The sequence below is a fragment of the Globicephala melas genome, chromosome 6 (assembly GCF_963455315.2).
Source record: "Globicephala melas chromosome 6, mGloMel1.2, whole genome shotgun sequence".
NCBI lineage: Eukaryota > Metazoa > Chordata > Mammalia > Artiodactyla > Delphinidae > Globicephala > Globicephala melas.
Window position 1 is genome coordinate 87,029,983 of NC_083319.1, and position 21,922 is coordinate 87,051,904.

The 21,922-nt window shown below is 37.1% G+C and overlaps 1 protein-coding gene across 4 annotated transcripts in view; it reads left to right on the forward strand.

The window, feature by feature from the left end:
• Positions 1-9,027: 9,027 nt before the first annotated feature.
• ERCC6L2 (ERCC excision repair 6 like 2) overlaps positions 9,028-21,922 on the forward strand; it is a 140,322-nt gene continuing 127,427 nt past the window's right edge. For 2 of the 4 annotated variants that reach the window (XM_030832886.3, XM_030832887.2), the window contains exons 1-2: positions 9,028-9,559; positions 14,390-14,814. In XM_030832886.3, the coding sequence (XP_030688746.2) occupies positions 9,478-9,559; positions 14,390-14,814 (507 nt within the window). In that variant the 5' untranslated portion in view covers positions 9,028-9,477. The remainder of the gene's footprint in view (positions 9,560-14,389; positions 14,815-21,922) is intronic. The other 2 variants (XM_030832883.2, XM_030832884.3) reach the window with 2 other exon arrangements.

Consider the following 21,922-nt stretch of genomic DNA (forward strand, 5'->3'; position numbering starts at 1 on the left):
TGGTACGGGCCTCTTTGCATTCATCTTATTTGGAGTTTGTTGAGCTTCCTGGGTGTTTCTATTCATGTCTTCCACAAAATTTGGAACAATTTTCAGCCATTATTTCTTCAACTATTCTGTCTCTTTCTCTCTCTCCTCTGGGACTCCCACAAGTGTGTATGTTGGTCTTCTTGATGGTGTGCCCCTAAGTATGAATTTCTCATAAGCTTTGATATGCAGTATTTCTATTATTATTGAGTTCTAATGGATACTGAAACAGCAAGACTCCTGAGAGGAAATCAGAATATAAGTTCACTTATTTGTTACACTGCTCATTCAAACCCACTCTGAGGGCTAGTTTTTCTCCATACCCTTGAAAGGAAGGGTACAGAGAAATCACAGGAATCTTCTGGTCTCTCTCAATAATAAAAAATCCTGTGGTCACTTCTAGCCACTAGACAAATAAGCAAAAAGTCTTGGTTTGATAGTTAATAGGTCCACTGTAATATTAAAATTCAGAATTCAATACTCATTTAAACTTAAAGTTCTTCTGCTAGCAGAGCTTACACATGCTTCAGGTGAGTTGTTGCAGTGGAAAAAGTAGGGGTGATAACTACTTTTATATATGTTTCTGCCTTTCCGTCATACTTACTAGGCTGCTCCTGACTTTTCCAGAATTGTTTGGGAAAAGGAGAAAAATTAAGAAACAGGAAAGGTCTTTTAAATCAGTACTGCCATGAGAGTGCAGAGGCCTTCCTTGGATGTCTTTCATAGGGTGCTTTCCTGTATTCTTCAGGGTCACCGTTTTATCCCTATGTATCCAGCTGTCCCAGGTTCCCTTTTGGGGTCATCTTGAAGTCTCTGCTGGCTTTCTCTCACCTAAGATCCACATCTTGAGGAAATGTGCATCCTTTTGTCACAATAAACTCTGGGAGTAAGGTGGCCCCAAACACATTAAACTTTCTTACTCAACTTCAGAGCAGTTAGCCAGCCACAGCACTTGCCCTTCAGATTCTTAAGGTTTGAGTCAAATAGTCCATCATACTCCAAAAATTCCAAGGGATGCATATTAAATATTCCAAGTGATTCCTCTGAAGCTCCTTTTGCTTGTCTTGAGGTGTGGAACTTAGCTCTGCAATAGCTCTATGAAAAACATTTTCTTCTCTTCCTCTAACCTCCCATACTCATCCTCTAATCCCTTCCATCCAACACTTTCATATACTCAATGTAGATGAGGAATTAGGATCATAAAATCTGTTGTTGACTTCCTTTGGAAATCTTATATGGAAGACTATCTCACATTAAATGTGAGGTTTGTCATTTTAGGGCCTCAGCTGAAGAAGTCTTATAACTTGTTCCTTTTAATTATTACATATTTATTATCTAATTTCCATCATGATTTTTTTCTCTGACCCATAAGTTTAGAAGTGTTTTTAAATTTCCAAATATATCATCTTTTAAAAATATTTTTGAAATATTGATTTCTGACTTAATTCATGGGACTAGAGAACATGATCTGTCTGAAGCAGACTGATGGAAAGCTGTTGAGACTTCTTTTATGACATAGTTTATAGTCAATTTTTATAAATGTTCCCTATGTGCTTGTGAAGATGTTTATTCTCTAATAATAAAACAGAGTACTCTATATATGTCCATTAGATCAAGACAGTTAATTGTGTGGCTTGATTCTACTTTTTTTTTTTTTTTTTTGCAGTACGCGGGCCTCTCACTGCTGTGGCCTCTCCCATTGCGGAGCACAGGCTCCGGACGCGCAGGCCCAGCGGCCATGGCTCACGGGCCCAGCCGCTCCACGGCACATGGGATCCTCCCGGACCGGGGCACGACCCCATGTCCCCTACATCGGCAGTCGGACTCTCAACCACTGCGCCACCAGGGAAGCCCTGATTCTACTTTCTTTTTAATCTGACAATTACTGTGAAGAATATTAAAAATTTCTACAATGTTCATGGCCTTACCAGTTACTCCTTGAAATTCTGACAACTTTTGTATATTTGAGACTATTGGTAGGTGGTTATAAGTAGAGATCCTTTTTTTATCTCCTTGGTAAACTATGCCTTTTATAATTTCTGTGGCTAATTTCTTTGTCCTTAAGGCTTTTCACATTAAAGCTTGTATTGTCTGATATTAATATTCTGAGCTATTCTGTTTTTTCCCTCCACTATTTCTCTATTATATCTTTTTACTTTACTTTCAGCCTTGTCTTTACCTTTTTTAGGAGTATGTATTGTAACTGACATACAGCTGGATTTAGTTTTTATCCAATCAGAAAGTACCTTTTACCAGGAAAATTAATCTTTTAAATACATTTATTGCTTTTACTAAAATATATGGATCAATTTTTATTATTTTGAGCTATTAATCATGCTTTTGCTTTATTTTTCTCCTTTCCTGCTTTATATTGATTATCCACTTTTTTATTAAGAACTTATATGTTCCTTTAATATTTCATTACATATACCCTGACATTTAATGTGAATATTTCACTTAGTAAAAATCATCAGGTGAGCCATGGCCCCTGAGCCTGCGTGTCCAGAGCCTGTGCTCCGCAACAGGAGAGGCCACAGCAGTGAGAGGCCCACATACCGCAAAAAAAAAAAAAAAAAATCATCAGTATCTCTACTCTCCTCTTTTCCAACAGAAACATCTTAAACACCTTAAACACATTTTCAAGTTTTTTGTCCAGCATTTTAATTTTCCTTTATTTTTTATATATTTAAATTACATCATTACTATAGTTTTACACAGTTAATGGTTGTTTGCTAATTTTTTTAGGCTAATCATTCTTCTTATATTTCAGATCTGTTTTCTGAGTTCAAAATACTTAAAAGATCTTGTAGTGAGAGTCCACTGGTTTTAGGCTTTTGATTTTGTTGGAAAATATTCTTATTTTGCACTCACCATAGTGTAGCAGACTATGAAGTTCTAGGTTGACAGTTATTTTCTTTTTGCACTTTGAAGTTACTATCCCATTGTCTCCTGGCTTCCTTTCTAATATTGAGAAGTCTAGTGTTATCAGTTAAATTGTCATTCTATTCTATAGGTAATCTGTCTTTTCTAATGGCTGCTTTCAAGACTCTGTTACTTTCTTTTGTAATTTTTCTTCAATGTGTGCAACTACTGGCACACATTAAAAATATATATTTTTAATATTGCACCCAATTTATTGTGCTTCCTGAATCTGAGGATTTCAGTTATCATTTCTTTGAAAATTTTCTTTCCTCATTCTCTCTATTCATTACTTCTGGAAATCCAATTCTAGCCTCCATTTTTCTTAACCTTTCTTTTGTACTTTCCCTCTACTTGACATTTTGTCCTGCATTTGGGGTCATTTCTTTAGATCTTACAGGTCATGAATTATATATCAGGGTTTTTTCTTTTCTTTTCTTTCTTTTTTTTGGGAGGGGGGGATATGTCCATTCTGCTTTTATTTTTTTAATTTTTTTTTGAACTATAGTTGATTTACAATGTTTCAGGTGTACAGCAAAGTCAGTTCAGATTCTTTTCTATTATAGGTTATTACAAGATACTGAATATAGTTCCCCGTGTTGTATGGTATATTATGGTGTGTTTAATCTGCCATTTAACTTACTATTGAGTTTTTAATTTCAATAATTAAAATTCATTTCCATAAGTTCTAATCCTTTTAAAAAAATCTATTTGCTGTTTTTTGACTGTGTCTTTTCTCTTTCTCATGTTCTCAGTTTCATTTTTTAAAAATATCAGTACGTATTTTATCTATACACACACACACAAACTTTTATCTAATACTTCTAATAACTGAAACTACTAAGGGTCTATCTTTGTTGCATGTTTTTCCTACTGGCTTTTGTTCATGATGGCTCATTTTTGTGTTTTGCAGTTTGGGGACTGTGAACTGTTTTATAGGGCTTTATCTCTGAGAATTTTGAGGGGTCTTTGTTTTAACGAGTTTTCTTTTAGAAAGGATATACTATTTTCTTTCTCCCAACCTGGATGTAATTAAACTGGCACTACATTATGCTATTATCGTGGCTTGGGGTTTCCTAGATCATGCAGATTATGTGAATTCAAATTGTAATCCATTTGGGGGCATGGCTGTGGTTTCAAAATGTCAGAGGAAATACACACACGCGTGCACACACACACACACACTGTCCAAAGAGCCCATGCCAAGAAAAACAAGTCTCTCTTCTTCATCCTCCCTGTTTTCTCCTCTCCAGAGTTTTCTTCTAGCCCACTGTTTCACTGAGGATGTTACCTTTCAAGGTTTCTGATTTCAAATGAGAGCCTCAGTTCCAATTTGGGATCTTATGAGAGCTTAAGACCATGTCTTCTGTCCCCACAAAACTGTTAAACCTCAGACCTTTTGGTAACTGAGATGGGCAAATGCTTCCAGGACAGCAGTGGCATAAGTGCCAGCTAAATAAGCTAGCTTTCACTTCCCTCCTTTTTTTTTTTTTTTTTTTTTTGCGGTACGCAGGCCTCTCACTGTTGTGGCCTCTCCCGTTGTGAAGCACAGGCTCTGGACACACAGGCTCAGCGGCCATGACTCACGGGCCCAGCTGCTCTGCAGCATGTGGGATCTTCCCGGACCGGGGCATGAACCCGTGTCCCCTGCATCGGCAGGCGGACTCTCAACCACTGCGCCACCAGGGAAGCCCTCCCTCCTTACTTTTGGCCTATGAGTATTTTACATACTTGTTTTTGCAAGGCCTGCTATGCATTTTGAGTATTTTTATAAAATTATTTCAACCTGCAGTTCCTCGTGTTTTGTTGCTGATTTGTTAGGCTTACTATGTGACATGTGATATGAAATATTACATGAAATTGAATCACAGGATTTAATTTTTCAAATCTAAAAGTATCTTCTGTGAAATATTTTTGTATACCTATCATATTGCAATGAGTATCAGGAATCATGTTCTAGTCCTGATTTTATTTGCTATTTGTGACCAGGCGCAAATAACCTAACATTTCTCAAAACTATTTTCTTGTCTTTAAATTAAAGCGCAGGATCAAGGAATCCCTTTAAATTTCTTCAAGTTCTAATATATAATGAGTCTATGAAGTAAAAACAACATTGGTGAAGGTTCAAGAGGTAATAATGCTCATCACATTCCTAACACTAACCTGCCATTCACTATATATCTTTCACTACACCTGACTCAAGAATCAAATTGTCCTTTTGTTGACCCAAGTTTTTTTTTGTGTGTGTGGTACGCGGGCCTCTCACTGTTGTGGCCTCTCCTGTTGCGGAGCACAGGCTCCGGATGCGCAGGCTCAGCGGCCATGGCTCACGGGCCCAGCCACTCCATGGCATGTGGGATCTTCCCAGACCGGGGCATGAACCCATGTCCCCTGCATCGGCAGGCGGACTCTCAACCACTGCGCCACCACGGGAGCCCTTGTTTTGTTTTTTAATGAGAGTAAAAGAATATATATTACATGAAATTTACCTTCTTCAACATTTTAAAGTCTACAGTTCAGTAGTATTAAGTACATTCACACTGTTGCATAACATTGACTATTAAACTTTAAGGTTTAGGTTACTTAATGGCAAACAAGGACACATCTATTTCTATCACCTCTACCCTGCCCTCATCTGTTCTTCCTTTCTTCTGCTTGATACAATGGCTGGGAAACTGTATCAGGGGAGAAATGCTACAACCTAAAATCAGCTAACTAAAACTCTGAGACTCAATTTCTTATGTTGTCTTATGTTTTCATACTTCTATGGTCTGAATGATTGTGTCCCCTCAAAACTCATATGTTGAAATTCTAATGCCCATTGTGATGGTTTTAGAAGGTGAGGTCTTTGGGAGGTGATTAGTTCATGAGATGGAGCCCTCATTAAGAGGATTAATGCTCTTAAAAAAGAGATACCGGGCTTCCCTGGTGGCGCAGTGGTTGGGAGTCCGCCTGCCGATGCAGGGGACGCGGGTTCGTGTCCCGGTCCGGGAAGATCCCACATGCAGCGGAGCGGCTGGGCCCGTGAGCCATGGCCGCTGAGCCTGTGTGTCCGGAGCCTGTGCTCCACGGCGGGAGAGGCCACAGCAGTGAGAGGCCCGCGTACCGCAAAAAAAAAAAAAAAAAAAAGAGAGATACCACAGAGCTCTCTAGCCCATTCCACCATGTGAGGACACAGCAAGAAAGGGCCAGCTATGAACTGGACGAGGACCTTCACCAGAATGCTACCATGCTGACACATTGATCTTGGACTTTCCAGCCTCCAGAACTGTGAGAAATAAATTTCTGCTGTTTATCTACAGCTACCCAGTCTGTGGAATTTTGTCATAGCAACCGAAATGGACTAAGACACGTACTTATTTTTTTCTTGAGCCTTTTTGCTGGATTAACTCACAATTTTGGAGGTCTATGAACCACAGATAGATTCATATTTGACTTCTGCAGTGTGAATATAAAGACTACTGTTTTGTAAAATATTAAAAGGTTTAATCCTCTTTCTCAAGGGCCTCTTTGATAATCAAGTAATACTCTTTTGAAATGCCCATGCTATCATCATCTGTGTTTTTTCTCTTTTTGTAGATTTTACAGGCTTAACTTTACTAGATCATACTTTGCCAATGTTTTTGCATCCAACTTAGTTATCCAATATCATTTTTATTGACTTCTGGTAATTCCTGAATATCTTGCAAGGCTTTCAATTTCACTTTGCAGTGCAGTTTTACAGTGTTGGATGCTTACAATATCAGCACCTAGACAAGGATGTCACTCTAATGGGCTCAGACAAAAGCTACTGTTAAATGGGGGAAGGAATGTTTCAGGATGTCTAATTTTGTGAGGCATGTAAGTCACTAAAACATATTTTATGTCATGATTATTTTGCTTCACCACGTATCATAACCATGGTGGTGAGATTAAATAAGAAACACTCAGAAATTGAGGCCCCCTTCACTTCTGTTAGTCACAAGTGTATTCCATCACCCAGATGATCTCTTTCATTTAAATCAATATTTACTTCTATGTGATTTGTCTAATCACTCCTATTTAGAGGTCAGCTCTTTAGAAATGAACATCTTAAATCGGTGGACCTCTGGAAAAATTAGACAACATTAAAAAATAAGACAACATTACACAACTAGTCATTTCAATAGGGGAAAAAAATAAAATTTCTTCTCTGATAGTTGCAGAAAAAAAAAGTAAGCTTGACTGTTATTTCCAATTGCTATTGATTTTAAGGACAATGTGAACAGAATTTAAGTAAAACAGATATATTTCATCAATTCCAATTCCGAGAAGATTTTTCCCTACATTTTAGAATTTCCAATATCAAGATGCATGTTAAAATCAAGAGTAACAATTACAATGAGTTTTTTTCAGCTGCACCTAGAAAATATACCTTATAATCCATGGTGTTTAAGTTAGAATCTAGTCTAAAATTCTAATCTAACTAATGTGCTATCAACTATTAGCCAAAATATTAAATTGAAGAAATGGCTATGCAGAATTCAACTTTCAAGTGGATGCATTCTATTGATAACAAGAGTATATTGCAATACTAAATCCTTACTGTGACTAGGTATTGTTTTAGGTGTTTTATTTATTTTATTTAATTTTTACAATAACCCTATTATTAATCTGTCATGGGTGAGGACACTGAAGCAGTGGGGTTAAATGACTTAACCTCTTAACCACGTGTGAGGACCAACATAATGGATGAATTAGATGTTTCTCTTCCATACAAAATTTTTACCTGCTGGTAAACAGAAACAAGTGCTATTCTAGATGAAGCATTTTATGAAAACACGCTAATTTTTAGTATCTGTCAAACAATGGATACCTATTTACAGAGCAAATAGCCATATAGTTTTTCTTATTAAGACCCTGTGGTAGGCAGAATAATGATCCACCAAAGATATTCACATGCTAATCCTTGGAACCCATGAATATGTTACTTTATATGGCAAAGGGACTTTGTTGATGTGAAAAAGGGTATAGACCTTGATATGGGAGGATTATCCTGGATTATTGGTGGACCCAATCTTATCATGTGAGCCCTTAAAATCAAATAGTCTTTCCCTGCTGCAATTAAAGGGAGATGTGACTATGGAAAGGTCAGGGGGATGCAACATTGCTGGCTTTGAAGACAGAAGGGTGTCCATGAGCCAAGCAATGTGTATAGCCTCTAGAAGCTGGAAAAGGCGAGGAAACATACTCTGCAGAGCCTCCAGAAAAGAAGGCAACCCAGCTGACACTTTGATTTTAGCCTAATGAGACCAATGTAGGGCTTCTGACTTACAGAACTATAAGATAACACTTATATGCTGTTTTAAGCCATTAAGTTTTTGGTAATTTGTTACAGCAGCCATAGGAAACTAATATAGGCCCATGCGGGCTAATTTACTTCAATGAAATATCCTACAGCATACAAAAACATTTTAACATGTGAGGAAGCATTTCTGGATTAATCTACATACAACGTCTGGAAAAGTATTAGATGAGCAGTATTCATTAATTCCTGAGTGGTATGCTGCCCTGAAGATGCTTACCAAAACAGCCTGATGGTTTGCTTAGTGTTTACCCATAACGTGTTATACAAACCACTGGTAACTTGGGATGGTACACGAAAAAACACTTTCAAGTTTTCATAGTATCTTTACCTTTGCCTTCTACTTAGGGCATGTGTTGCAGGTTCTGTACTCAGAAAAGTTATTTATAACTTACTATATTTTAGTATATGACCTAAGAAGATATGCCTCCTCTGGGTGTCCTGAGCCGTCGGTGTCCACACGGCTGAGGCGGCACTCCAAGCGGGAACCGCTCGCCTCCTAAAGTCCCTGGGCGTCCGGCAACTCGACGATGGAACCAAGCGCCTAATATAAGCCACACGATACGATCGCGGGGACGACGGTCTCCTGCCAGGCCGTCACCCTCCTTACCGGTCCTTAAAAGACCCACTGCAGGCCCACGCCCACGAGCATCTTTCTCCCTCTCTCCGCAACCGCAAGAGCCGCTGCAGGCTAGCAGGCGATATGAAACTTCGCGATACTTGCAACTATCGCGGTTCTTTGTGTTACCGGTTTCCTAGAGGAAAGACGGCCGGAAGATCGCTCCGCCCATGTCAACCAAGATTTTGTTCTCGTGAGATCCCGAAAACAGTTCGGGAACCAGTTCTCGCGGGATTTTCCGAGTCAGGGCTGGAAGTTGTGGTGGGTCCCAGAGCGAAGCCTATTACTGAGAGGGAGGTTAGGGGGTCGACCTGCCTGCTTGTTGTCCTCCCCCGGCGGCGGAGCCCCAGACGATTAGGTGAGCGCCGCCTTGCCAGCTTCCACAGCGCCCTCCGGCTCTGCCGCTGTCTCGAACGCAACCGGCCCTTCTCCCTGGACCCCGTCAGGCTCCACCTTTGCTCCCTCTCGTCCCGTAACGTCGGGCTTCGGGGGCGGGGGGCTATGTACAGAGGGCGGCGGCAGGTGGAGTTGGCCGCCGTCCGCCCGCCAGCCTCCTCCTGGCGGTCCTCCGCCGCCTGTCAGGTGTTAAATGCAACCAGGCTGCCAGGCCCTTCCCCCTGGCCAGATGGATCTCTCTGTCCCGAAGCCCCTCGCGGAAACCAACAGCAAAGGTATAAGCTCCGAGCTCTCCTCTCTCCCCAGACAACTGTCTTTACTGCGTAGGGTTGGACCTGTTCCTGCCAGTTCCCTTGGGGTTGCGGTTTTACCCTGCGGCTCCTGTGAGTGACAGCTGGAGATTGTGAAGCACCTCTAGGGCTGGGACAGTTCTTTGTGATTCAGAGTTGAGAACCTGCACTCTGAAGTCAGACTGCCCTGGGATCTAGTTCTGGCTCTGACAGTCATTTGCTGAGCAACTTTGGGTGGTTTCCTCGTCTGTAAAACTGCTATCTTTGCTGAGTGAGTTCTTGTGATTATTAAATGAGATGGTGTTAAGCAAAGCATTTATGTGACCCAGTGTCTGGCTCATAGTAAACTCTAAGTAAATGTTTGGCATTTTTATTCTCTGTTCTTGTATGCCTCAGTTCTTAGTGAATGGTAGATTTGTTATTAAGTAGGTGAATAAAGGTTGAGATATTTCGTTCAGTTTATTACACAAAGAGCTTAATATATGATGTACTGAGTCAGGATCACCTTTAATGGGTCACCAAGAGAGGATTTAAGGAGGGTATGGTTATCTGCCACAAGTCATCTGGGATGGCTTCTTGACCCTAAATTAATAGCTTTCATTATTAATAGTGACATAACAAAAGCTACCAGATATTGAGTGCTTGTTTCGTGCCCAGAAATATGCTAATTGTTTACGTACATGTTTTCCTTTGAGGAAGATACTGATCTCATTAAATAGATGAGGGATTCAGAACTAAAGTTCAGAGACGTTTAACAAGCCTCAGCTCTGACGGCTAGGAATTGATGACACTATAACTCAGGGACCACAAATATAAATACCTATAGAAACCTGGCAGGTGAAATAAATGGATGAAGCTGCTGAGTGGAGATTATAGTAACTGGAATGCTCATACCTCATTTAAAAGGGGCAGGGCTACTCAGTTCCAAGGAATTGTTCATTCACGTGTGAACTGGTATAGCATTGTAGTTACAAGTTCAGATAGCTTGGTTCAAATCCAGGCTCTGCCACTTTCTAGCTGTGTGACCATGGTTAACCTTTATCTGTTTCACCATTTGTAAAATGGAACTAATAATATTACTTACATGAAGGGTTGCTGTGAGGCTCAAATGAACTACTACATCTAAATTGCATGCCTGGCACACATAAGCCCTCAAAATGTTAGCTATATATAAATATTTGTTAATTTGATAAGTATTTGAGTTTCAAACATTGTCCTAGGTGCCCAGAATATGGCAGTGAACACAAGTCCCTGCTCTGGGGAACTTATATTTAAGTTGAGATAAACAATAACAGACAGTTCATATTTTTCTCTGAAAATGGTATCAAGCAGGGTGAAGGAAGAGAGAGTGGCGGGTTAGAGTGGCTATGTTAGATTGGGTGGTCAGAGAAGATACCTCTGAGGAGATGCCATTTGAACAGAACCCTGAATGAAGTGAAAGAATCAGTCACTTTGGTATTTAGGAGGAGCATTGGCGGAAGGAACAGAAATCTCAGGAGACTAAGGTGGGAGTATGCTTACCATGATTGGGGAATAGCAAGGAGGCCAGTTTGGAATGAAATCAGGAGAGAGGGAGGAAATGAAGTTAAAGAGGAACACAGGGACCAGATCATAAGGAGCCTTACCCCTATTCAGTCCAATAGGAAATCATCCTAATTTAAGCTATTTGTTCTGGAGTTTGAATACTGAGAGATAACCGCCCTGCTCAAACTTAACTGAATCTATTAATATTTAGTTCTAGAAATTACCCAAACTCAGGAACCAAATAGACTTCTGTAAGTTGTTGTGTGAAGCCCATGAGGATTTTGCACATGCTGTATGTGCCCTCTGATATTCTCTTCTTAGATTTCCTTACTTTATTTAATTTAATTAAATTAATTAATTAATTTTTTTTTTGCAGTACGCGGGCCTCTCACTGCTGTGGCCTCTCCCATTGCGGAGCATAGGCTCTGGACGCGCAGGCTCAGTGGCCATGGCTCACGGGCCCAGCCGCTCCACGGCCTGTGGGATCTTTCCAGACCGGGGCATGAACCCGTGTCCCCTGCATTAGCAGGCGGACTCTCAACCACTGCACCACCAGGGAAGCCCCTAGATCTCCTTACTTTTTAAACTGTTTCCTCAGTACCTCTTTCTTACAGCACTTTGTTCTGCCAAAGCACTTATAGCAATTTCATGTGTGTGAACTTTTGAGTATTTGTCTTTCTCATTAGATGTCAAGGTTCTATAAGATCAAGGATGTGTTTTTGTTAATAAATTCAGCTCTTTTATTGAATGCCTACTGTGTGCTGGTCCTGGGGATAAAATTTTGAAGAATACAGACATTTTCTTGGAAAAGATACTATTCTCTAGTGAGAGGCAGATAAAAAAAGTAAACGTGATAATTAAACATTGTGATATGTGCTATAGAGGCAATAAAATAGTACAGAATAGTGGGGTTCCCTACTTTAAATAAGGTGGTCTGAGATAAAATCTCTGAGGCGATGACATAAAAACTCCTGAGAAAAGACCTGCTTAATATGCTTGAGTCAAGGGAAAAATTGATAGATTAAGTTGGAGAGGTAAGTAGGGGAAGATCATACAGGGTCTTACAGGCCATAGTAAGGAGCTTGGACTTTATTCTTTGTGCAGTGGGTCATTATTAAAAGATTTTAAATTAAAGATTTACTAATAATTTATATTCTTAAATAGTCACTATTGCTGCTATGTGGAAAATGGATTGTAGAGGGAAATAGTGTCAGCAGAGAGAATGGTTAGAGAATGGAGGATAGAGAATGGAATTTGTAGCAGTAATTTAGGAGAAAGCCAAAGTTTGGCAAATTACAGTCAAGGCCGAATTCAGCCTGACACTTGTTTTTTTGTAGATAAAGTTTTACTGGAGCACAGCCATACCCATTTGTTTATGTGTCTGTGACTACTTTTGTGTTACAAGGGCAAGAGACAGTATAGCCTGCAAGATGTAAAATAACAAGTAGCTAAAATCTGACTCTACAGAAAAAGTTTACCAACAGTTGTTTTAAAGTGATGGTGGCATGGAGGAAAGTGATGCTTTTTTTTTTTTTTTTTAGGTAGAGCCAGCAGGACATTCTGATGGAGAGGATGTAGGGACTAATATATAAAGAGGAATAAGGGCTGACTAAAGGTTTTCTACCTTGAAAAGTTGGTTAGACAATGATGGCCTTTTAATGAGATTTGGAAAGACTAGTTCTAAGCAAGGTTTAATCACTATCATTTTTGACATTGGTTTTCTTCATTTTAACTGTGTGGTACAGTTCTAGCAAATAATTGTGTTAAATCATATATGTTGAATAATAAATAAATTAATGAAGTAAGTCTTTAAAAATTAGAAGGCGTTTGCTGGATAGGTAGACAAAGCATGTGAAACAAATAATGTATTAAGAATTGTTGCAAGGCTTAACGTAGGTTTTAAGGCTCAAACAGTACTGTTATGAAAATAGGGCCCATCAACCTATTTTTTATCCCTGTATAGTGAATAAATGTTTTATTTTCTCATTAAAACTCTTCTCTTTTAGAATAATGTAACAATTCTCAAACAGTTTGGATGCAAAGATTAGAGTGGGAGAACAGATTTTTTTTGCTGATTGTTATATAAAAACAACCTTATCAAAATTAGAATAATGGTTTTACTTTTGAGGAACAACTGATGAGGAATAGTATAATGAGCTCTTCTTGCTGAAGAGAATATAGATGTACTAGTTATAATCATGAATGTTATACAAGCCTGATTCAGCATCAATAGGAAGTCCCTGGGAAACTACCAATGATATGTGATCTCAATGACAAATATGTGAGAAAAATAATTCCTAGTATCCTTAAAATTGTAGCTATACAATTCCTCTGGGATTCTTGCTATAAGAAATTCCATTTGGGAAATTATTTTTGCTTAATTTCCTCTATTTGGTACCTTTTAATTGTACCAACAGTATACTCTGTAGAGGCCCTCTTCCTCATTCACAGTGCTTTATTTTCTGAATAGAAAATAAAATAGCTCTACAGTTAAGCACAGAATAAATTTGTACATAGAGACAAGTCAGACTCTTCAAAGAATAATAGAATCTTAGCAGAAAGAGATCTTAGAATTCATCTCTTTTTTAAAAACCTTGGCTCTTCAAAACCTAGAAGGGAAAAAGCTGTGACAAAGCTGGTACATATCACTCTAGTTGAGTTGGGAGATTCCCTTGATTAGTTGTATACAGATTCAAGCAACATTTTAGAAGCAGCAATATTGACAGTGAGAAGAAACAGCTGTCTTCAGAGAAAGGAGATGGAGTAACTAAAAAAGCAGACAGAAGAATCACAAAAATATTGCTGTTCAGAGGATTTTAGCTTACCTGTTACCAGGTCCTATTCAGTGTTACTCTACCATATCATGAACGTTATACCTAATGTTCATGAGTCATCATGAATATTTAAATAAGTGGTTCTCAATCCTGGCTGTGCATCAGAGTCACCTTTTGAATTCAGCAGTAACAACCAAACACAATACTAAAACCAAATGCCCATGGCCCATATCCACTGAATCAGAATCAACAGACGAAGCATATATGGGGAGATTATGACACACAGCCAAGGTGAGAAAAACTGGAAATAAATTATGTACCCTTTATTATGATAATATACTTGAGGAAAATATACTTTAGGAAAATATTTATACATGTTATAAGTATAATTTATCTTGTTTCAGATTTTGGAAAGGGTATTTATGTGAGGAACACTTTTTTCTCATAGCAGTGGATAAATGAGCTGTTACTTTATAAGTTAGATTTGGCAAGTTTATTTTCTCTTTTATTATTATAGATATATGGCATCCAGGAGAAAGATGTCTCGCCCCTTCTCCAGATAATGAAAAACTTTGTGAAGCAAGCATAAAATCTATCACAGTGGATGAAAATGGGAAGTCATTTGCAGTCATCTTATATTCAGATTTTCAAGAAAGGAAAGTACCTCTTAAAAGACTTCAAGAAGTGAAATCTGTTAAAGATTGCTCCAGGAATTTTATATTTGATGATGAAGATTTGGAAAAACCTTATTTTCCAGACAGAAAATTTCCATCATCTGCTGTTGCTTTTCAATTATCTGAAAATGGAGACTCTATTCCTTATACTATTAATAGGTATTTGAGAGACTACCAAAGGGAAGGAGCCCTGTTTCTCTATGAACACTTCATCCAAGGAAGAGGGTGTATTCTTGGTGATGACATGGGACTTGGAAAAACAGTACAGGTATTTATTTTAATTACTTTATAATTAAAATTCAATAAAGTCATACATATTATATCATATATATTACATACATGAATGGATACCATATGGAAATTTCTGTTTGTATCGCAGATCTTATAATTGTTTCGTGTGTGTGTGTGTGTGTGTGTGTGTTTGTGTTTGTCTCACACAGTACTTAAGGATGGTGTTTAGTCATTATTTTATCTTCAATATTTATTTAGTACCTATGAAATACATTATTTAAAACGATGTTATAGTATAACGACTTGTTTTTACCTTTGGTAATACTAGTACTAAGATATCAATTATATTTAGAGTAATTTAACTTTCTTAGTAATACCTTATGGAAGGAAAGCATTCTGACATTTGTTAAGCTACATAGCATGGTTAAATTGACTTCTGCAGGCCTTTTGTGCATATTGTTGGAGTTTATCAAAGCATAAATTTCTTAGTCTGGGATCTCTGGGCCACTAGGAGTTCTATTGGTGGACTTCAGAGAGGCCTCCTATTTCTCTAAAATGTGTGCCAGAATTTGTATATGTATATACTTTTCTGCAGATAGGCTCTATGTTAGTTATCTATTGCTGTATAAAAGATTATTCCAAAATGTAGCAGCTTAAAACAATACACATTTATCATATTAAAGTTTCTGTGAGTCAGGAATCTGGGTACCATTTAGCTGGGTCTTCTGGCTCTGCCTTTCATAAGGCTGCAGTTATTTCAAGGTTGGACTAGGGAAGATTCACTTCCCAGTTTGTGTGGTTGTTGCAGGATTCATTTCCTTGTGAGTTCTTAGACTGAGGCCTCTGTTTCTTGTGAGCTATTGGCAAAGCCCTTCCTTGGTTCCTTACCACATGGACCTCTTCATGGTGCTTCTCACAGTGTGGAAGCATGCTTCAACAGGGAGAACAAGTGATCAGGCAAGAGAGAGCACTACTAGTGAGACACAAGTCGTGGTCTTTTGTAACCTAATCACAGAAGAGACAGCCTTCATTTTTGCCATATTCACATCATTAGAAGCAGGTTGTGAGGTTCAGCCCATACTGGGCTGAAGGGGGGACATTAAATAAAGTTGTGGATACCAAGAGGTGGGGATTATTGGGAGCCTTGTCAGAAGCTGTGTACCACAAGGGTTTATAATCCAAAAAGATTAGAGTTCTGAACCTAGACTTTATACTAAGCAATCACTCTGGATTTTCAGGAGTGTTTGTCTAGTGTGATTAAGTCCTTCTGTGTTTCCATCTTTACAATTGAATTTAAGCTATTTTATTCTTCATGACACCTCCATTGTTAGTGGAGTTCAAAGGTAAGCGAAAAATTAAGTTTAACATTTGAAAATAGCCAAATAATAGCTTTGTATAAAGCTCTGGTGTAAAAAGCTAGGGTAAAATTAAGTCCCTCAGTAATCATAGTGTGTTTCTATTAGCCATAATCTATTTTCCTTTAATCTCAGGCAATGCACATAGTTCTAGGCTTGCACATTGAAGGTGTTAAATAATTGCTTGTGGAATAAAACGAACTTACTTTCTCAGGAGAAGAGGTTCCAAGAATAAAGATAGGAGCCTTTTGGAAACTACCATCTGTGACCAAGATATGCAGATGAATATTAAAGGAAAATAAATAATAAAGCCCTTCTGTGACTGTCTTTACATATACTTTTACTGTTTTTGCCCATGCTAGAATGTTCTTTCCCACATGTCTTTGACTAGTCAATGCCTGTTCATCTTCAAAATCAGAAACATGAGGGAGCTACAAAAAGTGACCTGCAATTTGGGAAACCCTACCCTAAACCTACTAAATACAATTCAAATTCTTCTGCACATTTTAGGCTCATATTAAGCTTTCATCTTGGAAGCTCATGTCACAAAGAAATTCCCTTTATTTTACATTTTATAAGATTATTTTAAAAGTGATTTTACTGCACAATTTTATATTTTCTGACACACTGAAATCATTGGAAGGCTTTGAGTTGTATTATATGCTATGACAGTGCTGCTATGAATATCTTTGAGGGCTCACCTTCTCAAGATTAGGAAATAGTTTTTGTACTAATTTTGATACATAGATGGATTTATCTGATCCTTGAGGACCTAGTTCACTGGTTATTATTCTTGTAACTCCGAAAATAATTTCTACATAAATAGGCGGTTTGGGGAGATCCATTTAAGATAGAGCTTCTGTAGATAGGATGACTAACCCAGTTGAAGAAATGTGGACAATAGTTAATGAGCTCACTAGAATTTCAAAATGTAGTAGAATTAGGTGAAAATGTTCTATGAAAATAGACCATTGGCAATTACTCTTTGAACTATAGTAGTAACTTCTTCATTTTGTTTTCCTTTTCTCTGATCTCATCCCTTAAGTTTTCCCCTCGTATATTCTAACTTGGCCGTAGTATGAAATTGAGCTCTTCTTTTTAAAAATGCTTGTTTTACATACCAAAAAAGTTTGCTTCCCTCATTCCAAATTGAAAAGTGGGTAAATTTAATATTTTAAATTCTTCAAAGGATGAGGATTTAAAAATATCCATTTGATCTACTGACTTGGAAATCATTGAAATCTTTGAGTAAGAGCCATTTTGCTGGAGTATTGGGGGCACAAGCCAGAATAGAGTAGGTGAAGACATGGACACCAGAAGTATGCTCTTCTCTTTATATGACCTAGTAGTAGCTGAAGGAGGATAGGATTTCTATTTTGTTTGTTTTGTATCATTTGGGGATAGGGGGAACTTGAGTATGTTTAAAGTGAATTGGAAGGATCTGATTGAGAGGGAATAGTTTCATATACAACATACATAAATATATACATGTATATGCTTCATATGTGCATGTCGATGAACACACAGACATACATAAATATGCAAAAAATGGAATCCCTACTACCTTACAAACTGATTTTTCCTCAACATCTTGTTATGAAGCTTTTAAAACACATAGAAGAGCTGGAACAATTGTACAATGAATACCCACATACCTACCACCTAGATTCTGTTAACATTTCATTATATATGGCTTATTAACATATCCATCCATCCCACCATCTTTTGTTGAGTTTTAAAGTGGCATACATTAGTATGTTTTATCCCCAAACACTTGAGCATGCATATCATTACCAAGGTTCAATATTTAATTATAATTCTTTTTCTTCATTTTGAAGTAAGATTTACAATGAAATGCAGAAATCTTAAATGTACCCACAGTTCCATGAGTTTTGACAAATACATGTCTCTGTGTAATCTGGCTAAACTGTGTAAGCTCTTTCAGGATATAGAGCATTTTAACTCCAGAAGATGTCTTCACATTCCTTCCTGCCACCCCCAAGAGACATCATTGTTTTGCTTTTTTATATCATAGATTAGTTTTGCCTTTTCATATAAATGGGATCATACAGATGTATTCTTATATAAGGCTTCTTTTACTTAGATAATATTTTGTGATTCATCTTGTTATTGAGTGCATGGGTAGTTTGTTTCTTGTTACTGCTGAGTAGTATTGCTGAGTTGTATGGATGCTGCATTCTGTTTATCCATTCTCCTGCTGATGGACACCTGAGCTATTTCCAGTTTTTAGCTGTTAGAAATAAAACTGTTAAGAACTTTCTTGAACAATCTCTTGTGTACCCCTTTCTCTTGGGTAAATAATTAGGAATGGAATTACTTGGTCATAAGGTGATGTGTGTTTAGTTTTGTATGAAACTGACACTTTGGAAACACTTTTCTTTCATTCCTAGCAACAATGTATCAGAGTTATGGTTACTCAATAACCTCTCAAAATTTGGTTTTGTCAGACTTATTAAATTTTTGTTGGGTGTGTGTATCTGTAAGTTTGTGTGTTGTTTACATATTTTATTAAGGTATAATTGACATACAATAACTGTAAATTTATAGTATATATATAGTATATACAATTTGGTAAGTTTTACATATATTTATAGTATATATATATAGTATATATATAGTATATACAATTTGATAAGTTTTACATATATTTGCACCCAAGAAATGATCACTGCAGTACCACAATCAAAATAATATATCACTCCAAAAGTTTCCTCATGTCTGTTTGTGCCCATGATTTTTTCAACACCAATAATTCTATCACCACTATTTTCACTTTTAATTTTTAATTGGACTAAGAAGTTAAATTGGGAAAGAATGCAAAATCCTAGATTTTTATGAAAATTTCTTAGTGTTTTACAGAAATCTCACACCTAATTCAAAGGTAATTTGAAAATGACTATATATTTACATGATATTTAAACAGCTAATGTAACTATAATAAACAATTTCACCTGGAATATACAGGTTTGGGAAACTGACCTTTGATAATCAAACAGCTCAAATGATAGGAATGGAGTTGAATGGGCATTTACTATAAGGCCATGTTTCTCAAAAGTGTGATTTCTGGACCAACAGCATCAGCATTACCTGGAATTTGTTAGAATTGTAAATTCTTGGGTCTTATCCCAGACATACTGAATCAGAAACTCAGGGGGTGGGGCCCAGCAATCTGTGTTTTAACAAACCCTCTAGGCAATTTGAAGTCCACTAAAGTTTAAAAACCTTTGCTCAGACTATACATTTTTCAGAGGTGATGGAAAACTTGTTAATCTGGTGAGTTGGTTCAGTGAAGGTTGATTAAGAGAGTGTTTAGTCTATGTGAATATTTATACATAAGATGACCATTTCATTTTTAAAATAAAATTTTAGAAACAAATGATATTAGAGATAATCTTGTTCAGCTTCTTTAAATGAAGAAACTGAGGCACAGGAGTAGTAAATGGCTTCCCTCTAAGGACATATACAGGAAGTAACCATTTTAATTTCCATTCTAGTACTTTTTTCCCCCTTTTTTCTTTTCCCTTTGCTGCCTCCATCTTGCAACCTTTTGTTCAGCTTCTAATTAACTGTATTCATTCATTCAATTAGTTGACATTTATTAAGCACTTAGCGTGGTCCAGGCCCTGTGATAGGCACTGAAGAGCCTAATATAAATGTGCATGATCACTACCCTTACAGAGTTCATGAATGATGATGAAAAGAAATGTAGTTAATGGGCCATCACCCAGTCTGATATTCCAGTGGAATTAAGTGGAAAAGCAAGCCTGCCTGGGGGTGTCAAGGAAGGCTTCCCAGGAAGTTGGTATTTTCATCCTTTGCTTTTTTTGTTGGGTTTGCTTTTGAAAGTTCACCAAAATTTAAAACTAATTTGAGTGATATCAGTTAGGACGTTGAGGTTTTTCTGGTTTCTTTTTTTCACTGATGGCATAGTTCTAGTACAGTGTTCGAAAGGTTTATCATAAAAGAACTCATTCATTGAATCAAAGTGATTTTGCAAATCTTAATTAGGTAATTAGCTTTCATAGGCACAAAGTCTTAAAACACTACTATTAAATAAGTACATATGTGTTTTACATGTTTATTTCCCCATCTGCTATGCGAAGAAGATGGTATTAGTACTTTTTGAGCAGCAGAGGAGAGATAAAATTTTGCAAACCGTAAAGATTTTCTTTGAATCTTTGTTTTTATATTATTTGATATTATAAAAAATGTCATTACTATACATTTTAAAAATATAGGTATAGTAAACCTCAATCCTGAGAGAAATGGTGGGATTGCTGATAATCATAGCTTTCTTAGGTTATTGTCAATACTGTTTTTTGGATAATGTGATCTTTAGTTGATTCAAAAGCTATACTAAAATTTAAAATTTCTTTAGATCACAAGTCATGTTGTTCACTCAGGAATATAGTAATAAAGAAAATAATCATATTGTCTTTATTTTCATTCATGGAGAATGAAAATAATGCCATGACATCCAATGTGAAAGGTGAATTAACCTCCAGAGGCACAAAGCCTTTAACACAGAAACAAAAATGTCTTAGCATTTTGAAGATAAATTGCTTTTCTTGTTTTGGCATGTACTTCAGGTTTTAGGAGTAGAAGTTTGTAAAGGTAAATGGGCTAGGTCCCCTTTTAAAACAGCACTTTGTTGTTTCTGTAGTTTAAAGCAAGTAAAAATCATCATACTTTTTGAAGTATGATTCCAAAGTACTTGCTTACCTTTTTATCTCCCAGGGAGATGAAAAATAAGGAAAGTAGGCTTTTTTTTTTAATCCTATAAGAAATAAACAATTTTTGCTCTGCCTTCTGTTGGTCTAAGAGGAGGTTTGTTGCGTTATTTGCCTGTCTCTGACTTATGCTATATATCATGAGCTGACTGTGTATGAGAAAAGATGGTCTATAAAAATGTTTGCCTGACAGTTTCAAAGGAACGCCTGTAAAAACAAAGCTTTCCCAGAGTGATATATCATTTCTGAAATGCAGTTTTTGGCCTTTTACTGTTCTATAGGTGGCTGATTAAATAGTTTTTTGTTCTTTTCATCTTTAACCATAATTTTAGAACTACTGTATTCTACATTAAAGCATGTTCTGTTTTTTTTTTTTTTTCAGATTAGCTTTGTAAACCTGCATTGTAAATATGTTGTTCTCCTGTGAATTACAATTTTGATAGACCTCTCCTATGCTAGTATGAGTGATAGAGATGGCTAGATCTACCCCAAAATTATGTATTCCCTTTGCCTTCTTGGAGTTGTGGCCAAATGACAAAGAATACGTTTCCCAGTTCCCCTTTCATGTCTTGGGCTTGTCAACAGAGATGAGGGTGGAAGTGATGAGTGCTATTTACAGTCTTGGTACATAAAATCCACCTGTGCTATTCTTTGCATTCTCTCTCTCTCTCTGTCTTCTGGATGTTGACACATTACTGCTAGCATTAACCCAATATAATGAGCTAAAAAGTTTGTCAGTGGTTTTAAGTTAGCCTCTCTAGTTAGTGTGTATTCTCAACTAAATTCAAATTTATTTTCATTTCAACTTACATTTTAGGGGGTAGATGAATAATCTGTTAGGAGGTAGTATAGACTATTTTAAAGGGATGCAAAATTTTTCTTTAAAATCATTAACGTATTTAGTGAATTAAGTAAAGCTAATCCATAATTAGAGCTTACAAATTTAATCATCTTTTATGGAACTTCTTCTAAAGATGAGATTTTTCAGTAAAATAGACATTTTATATAGCTTTGTTTCATGGAATTTGACAAGTTAGAG